This window comes from Mercurialis annua, linkage group LG5, assembly GCF_937616625.2.
Source record: "Mercurialis annua linkage group LG5, ddMerAnnu1.2, whole genome shotgun sequence".
Lineage (NCBI taxonomy): Eukaryota > Viridiplantae > Streptophyta > Magnoliopsida > Malpighiales > Euphorbiaceae > Mercurialis > Mercurialis annua.
In genome coordinates, this window is record NC_065574.1 from 14,593,966 (window position 1) to 14,599,647 (window position 5,682).

General features: G+C 31.8%; 1 protein-coding gene across 1 annotated transcript; it reads right to left on the reverse strand.

Moving 5' to 3' along the window:
• Nucleotides 1-1,069: 1,069 nt before the first annotated feature.
• On the reverse strand, nucleotides 1,070-3,405 carry LOC126682954 (protein STRICTOSIDINE SYNTHASE-LIKE 3-like). Its single transcript, XM_050378746.2, has 4 exons — nucleotides 2,879-3,405; nucleotides 2,198-2,473; nucleotides 1,791-1,958; nucleotides 1,070-1,594 (listed from the first exon to the last, which is right to left on the reverse strand). Exons 1-4 carry the CDS (start codon nucleotides 3,205-3,207, stop codon nucleotides 1,192-1,194), a joined length of 1,176 nt encoding a protein of 391 aa, XP_050234703.1. The 5' UTR covers nucleotides 3,208-3,405; the 3' UTR covers nucleotides 1,070-1,191.
• Nucleotides 3,406-5,682: the final 2,277 nt, after the last annotated feature.

The following is a 5,682-nucleotide window of genomic DNA, read 5'->3' on the forward strand; positions in this document are numbered from 1 at the left end:
TGTCAGCTGCTATTATGGACCACGAGACAGCAACATCAGCTAAAGAGAACATCACAAAACAAAGAAAGGCCATAAAATGAAAAAAAACCGTTAGCACGTGGTAACGGCGTTCAAAGCAACAATAGGAGTTGCCGCGGCGGCAACGATTTGTTATTGGTAAAGAAACAACGGATAAGGTATAGGAGCATATATGTGAATTATGGAGAATTTGAGAAAAAAATAATAATTTTAAATGGGTGTGAGGAAGAAGAAGATAAAAAATAAGGTTGCCACATGTTGACTCCACATGAAAATGGTGGTGAGTGATTGAATTCATTTTTTTTATTTGGATATTCACTGTGTTCATGAAAAATGGAGAATTTTTTTTGAAAAATATGTGAGTTGATGAAAGAGAATTAAAAAATTACATGTTTGATATTTTTGTGTTGTTAAATTTTTACAGAGAAAAATGGTGAGAACAATTAATGAGAAAGAAGAAAAATGGTGAGATTTCCAAGAGAAAAGAATTTAGTGAGTTACATGTGTTGGTCTCGTACTTTTTTTCTTCCAATTAAAGGGACACGTGTACAGCTTAGATGAAGTATGTAAAAGGTGTAATAATTTAGCGTGTTTAGCTCTTTCATGTAAACCTTAAATTAGCATTAATGAAAAGAAATTGACAACTTAGCAATTTTGTAAAAGAGACCCGCATTTAGCCTAATCCAGTAGTTTTTCCTTAAATTTTTTGTTAGAATCTGAATAGATGCAAAGCAACATATCTGAAACAAAAATTATTTTAATCAATGGAGAAAGAGAAACGTTTGTAAGAGAAATTGAACCGGTAATCTAATATAATATAATACTTCTTAGCAAGTATTTGACTTACAGCCCATCAGTAAAACAAATTAAATTTTCATTTTCTTTAAACAAAACAAAATTTACAAATATTTCAAATGCAATCAAACGAGTCAATTTGATTGGTTTATTAGTTCAGTTTTTTTCAAATCGATTTACACCAAAACCAAATTAAAGTATTTTAACTTTCAAACCAGAATTGAACTAAAAAAAAGATAATACTTTTTTTTTAGAATACCAAACCAAACGAGTGATATAATTTGATTGAGATGTGAAGGGAGAAACAAAAAAATCCCATGGATGACTATAAATAAGGAACATTATGATTGTAAACTGTAATGACTAACATAACAAAACTCAAGCCAAGTTGTAAACTGCAACAAAAGGCATCAGAACACTTCCTATCCATAGCTTCCCATCTCTTTCTTCCACTTCGCTAATTGCTTTAACAACCTTACCCTCACTGTCCTCTAATATCTGCAAAAGCTTACCTTCGGGACTGTACTTCACCGCCACCGCATGAAGCCGACCCCCGATCTGAAACAGGTACTGAATCTTTGCTGGTATCGGAAGCTTATACAGGATCGTCCTCAGCTTTGGGTGCAATGCAGACATGTATGCGAAATATGATAGACGGCAATGGATCGCTACCCAAAAGTTACCTTCTTTATTCGTTCTAACATTATCAGGAAATCCAGGCATGATCGCGAATACTTCGGTGCTCCCTGCTTTCTCCCCTTTCAGCCAGTACTTGCTCAACCTGCATATTACACAGCACCAATATCAACACTATTGTGCATATACATTCAATTTCGTATTTTACGTTGGCGGTCGTGATGGTTTATCAAACTTTTAGCATCATCCTTAGCCATGTTTAATTGTTAAAAAAACACAATATATCGGGCATTATTATGACATAGGGATGGACGCTAAACGAAACAAAGAAGCAAACTCACCTGCCCATGGATCCTTCACTGAAGACAAAGAAGTTACCATCCTTGCTTAGAGACAAACCGTTTGGAAATTGAACATTCCTCACAAGGACGGTTGTTTCCTTTGTACTCGGGTTGTACTTTAGAACCCTCCCACTGTCCTCTGAAGAAAATACCAATTGCATAAAGTTCCTGAAAGGCATAAAAACAATTATAACTAGTGCATCAACACCATGTAATGTTGACGTATGACATGATTAAAAATGCGACGCTATTCATTAGAGAAGATTATACAGGTTTCTCACAATTACACTACACAATATTGTTTCATGCGCTAGACATTAAGCAGAAGCCACAGGCTCCTAATGGGGCTATATGACTCAGAATTCTTACTCAAAAGGTAGATACAACACAGAGCTCAAAAACCTCACCTTCTCTGGTATTGAGTGCTACTATCTGTGAAGTAAATGTTCCCTTCATCATCAATGTCTAGGTCATTGGTAAACCCGAGTGAGACTCCTTCCGCCTCTTTTACAAGTGACGTCGCCAATCCACCCTCTGGCCCCACCTTCATCAGCCCGAAATATGCATCGGCGATGTATAAATCACCTGTTTTCTTATTGAAGCGGAGCCCCAAAGGTCTGCCGCAGATATGCTCATCCTTCAAGTAACTGAAAGCTGATGGTTTTGGGTCACATATTCCTGATCTGAATTCACAAAAGAAGACAGCAGCATGAGGATGGAAATTCCAACATAAACAACCAATAACTACAATAATGCTCAAGCTGAAAAATAGAAGAAGAGCTCGAATCAAACAAAATTCAGCCATCTTGCTAGTCATTATTACAGGAAAAAGAGCCTCTCAATTCATATGCATCATTAATTAATACATCCAGTAAAAACACTTAATTTGGACCAACAAGTTATAACTCAGATGATATAAGCATTAGACAGCATTCTGCCAACAAGGTCGTGGGTTCAATTCCTCCCGCAAGCGATCCCTCCCCAATTATATAAAAAACACAAAATTTGGAAAACACAGAAAATTATGCAAATTACACCCAAAAAAAGAAAAAGAAAATCAATAACAACAAAAACTGAAGAAAACAAACCTATTAGATGAAGTAACAGCAAAATCATTCCATTGATGACCATCCCAGAACACAATTCTACCATCAGCAAGACCAGTATAAGGGCCCCGGCCAAGAGGGTCGAAGGTCAAGCTTTCAGGGCCTTGAAGTTCATTCAAGAACTTAATTTCAGATCTTTGAAGCAAGTTCTCTTCATCTCTATCCTTAGGAACCAAAGACCAGGCAGGCATGTCAACTTTATAAGCCTTAAAGTTGGGAAAATCAGAGAGTGCACTGTGCTTCAATGGATCAATGCCACAATACAAAGCTAGAAGAAGAAGAAGTGCAGCCAGAATCGTGGTTGGAGCCATGTCGTCTCCGATGATTAGCTTTTTTTTTGAGTTGGAAGGTATTACTTAAAGTGCGTCAGCTCAGCTGCCCACCTAACCAGGTTGGTTCAAACTTTAAAAGAAATTGATGGGCGTTTGACAATAGGATTTGAATGAAACCAACCCATGCTTTTATGTCCTCAGAGTAAGTTTTTTGTTTCAAAACTAAATCCTTTTCGGAGGCTTAATTACAACAAACTACTACTATTTCTTTTCCCAAAACAACGGTTAAGGATATATGTTTTGTCTTTTTTTTTTGGCAAAATCTATTACTCCCTCCGTCCCACTTTAAAAGTCTCATTTGACTTTACACACAGATTAAGAAAACATTAATTATTCTTGTCTTTTCATGTTTTTTCATGTTTTGCCCCTATTAATGATAGTGAAATTTTCCATAAAACTCTTTTAAGATAACTAAAATAAGGGTAAAATAGGGTATTCAATAGAAAAGTACTCTAAAAATAGTAATGAGACTTTTTAAATGGGACATCCCAAAATAGAATATGGGACTTCTTAAACGGGACGGAGGGAGTATAAAATCCCTGTAATATTTTATTTCGTTTCTAATTTGTTTTTTCTTTATTTAGTTGGCTAAATTTATTTTAAGGTCCCTGAACTATACCTTTTTTGTTCATTAGATCTTTCAACTTTTATTTGACTTTCTCAAGTCCCTAAATTTTCATTTTTTTAGTTCATCAGGTTCCTCAATTTTTATTTCGCTTTCTCAGATCCCTAACTTTTTGTTTTTTGATTTCTTAGGTCGTTAAACTTTTTTTTTTTTACTTCATTAAGTTCTTAAATGGATCTCCCTTTAAGAACCTAATGAATAAAAAAAAACAAAAGTTTAGAGATCTGAAAAAGCCAAATAGAAATTGAGGAACCTGATACACCATAAAATGAAAGTTTAGAGATATGTGGAAGCCAAATAGAAGTTGAGAATTCTGATGAACCAAAATTATATAGTTTAGAGACCTCAAAATAGGTTTAGTCTATTTAGCTCTTATGCTTTCGAAAATAGTTTTATATAATTTTTTACTAACAAAAATATTAAGGATCAAGTAAAATTATTTTAGAAAATATAAAAATTAAGTAAAGAAATAAAAAAAATTGTAAAATTATTTTTAAAATACAGGGACTAAGTAAAAAAAATAAAAACGTAAAGGGACAAAATAAAATAAAATATAAAATATAGAGATTATAAAATAGATTAAGCTTTTTTCTTTTAACAAGGTACATTACGCTGAATTTATAAAATCCACTTGTCCAAAACTTCGTATCCCTAAGAGTTTTGCTCTTGAGAGGATAATTTTTTCGATTTTAAAAAATCATCTTTTTTTGTCCATATACTACTTATGTTGTGGTTTTTATTTATTTATTTAATAATAATTTTTGTTATCATTTTTTTTAAAAATTAGTGCCGTTTTGCGTGTTTCACACGTGTCTCGTAGTGTGACTCGTCAAATTATCAAATATAATTTAAAATAATAGTTAATTTACAATAGTTTATCTTACTAAATACTTTAGATGACTATTTAATTGTTTAAAATAATTAATTGATACCTAAATTTTATAATTATATTAAATTTTAATAAAAATTAGAAAATAATAATTAAAATAGTAAATCTTTTGGAATAGTTTATCTTATTTCAAATTTTATATGATTAAAAAATAATTATTAGATAGTCAAAATAGTCTATTTTAATTAGTATTTTAGATAATTATTTTAATATAGTAGTTGATTTTAATTAGTACTCTAACTTATCTTAACATAGTAGTCTATTTTATCAAAAAAAAAAAACATAGTAGTCTATTATAGTTAGTACTCTAAATCTAATAGTTATCTTAATATATAGTTTTTAATTAATAATTTAGTTTTATAAAGTGAAAAAGACATTAACGTAAATGTGCCTATTCTCTTCCACCACCACCCCTCACCCGTACTTTTATATATAGTATAGATTTATTTTTTTTTAAAAAACTCTCTTTTCATCTCTGTCTTCTATAGGATGGGGGAATGTGATTTTTCCGACTTTAATCGAAAAATCACCTTTTTCCGTCCATATACTATTTATTTTGTGGTTTTAACTTTTTAATTCAATAAGTCTCTTGTTAAGAAGTTTATCTTTCAATTTTGATTTTTATCATGTTTGAATAAATTTTATATGGACTTATTTTTCTTTTCTAGTTTGCTCTTTTAGATCTTTCAAGAATATTTAGTGTTTGTTCGGACTTTATATTTAATTTTTTTTATATCTATGAAATTTACAGGTTTGTAAATCTAATTTTTTTTAGGATCTCATTAAAGATGATGATCAAAAAATACTAAAATTCAACAGATCAAGCAGATCATGGGTCTAATCAAAAGATGGCTAAATCAAAACACCCCTTCCAACAGAATTTGGTTTATCATTGAGTTAATTTTGGTTGATTTTCGGAGGAATTCGAATCTCCGTTGAA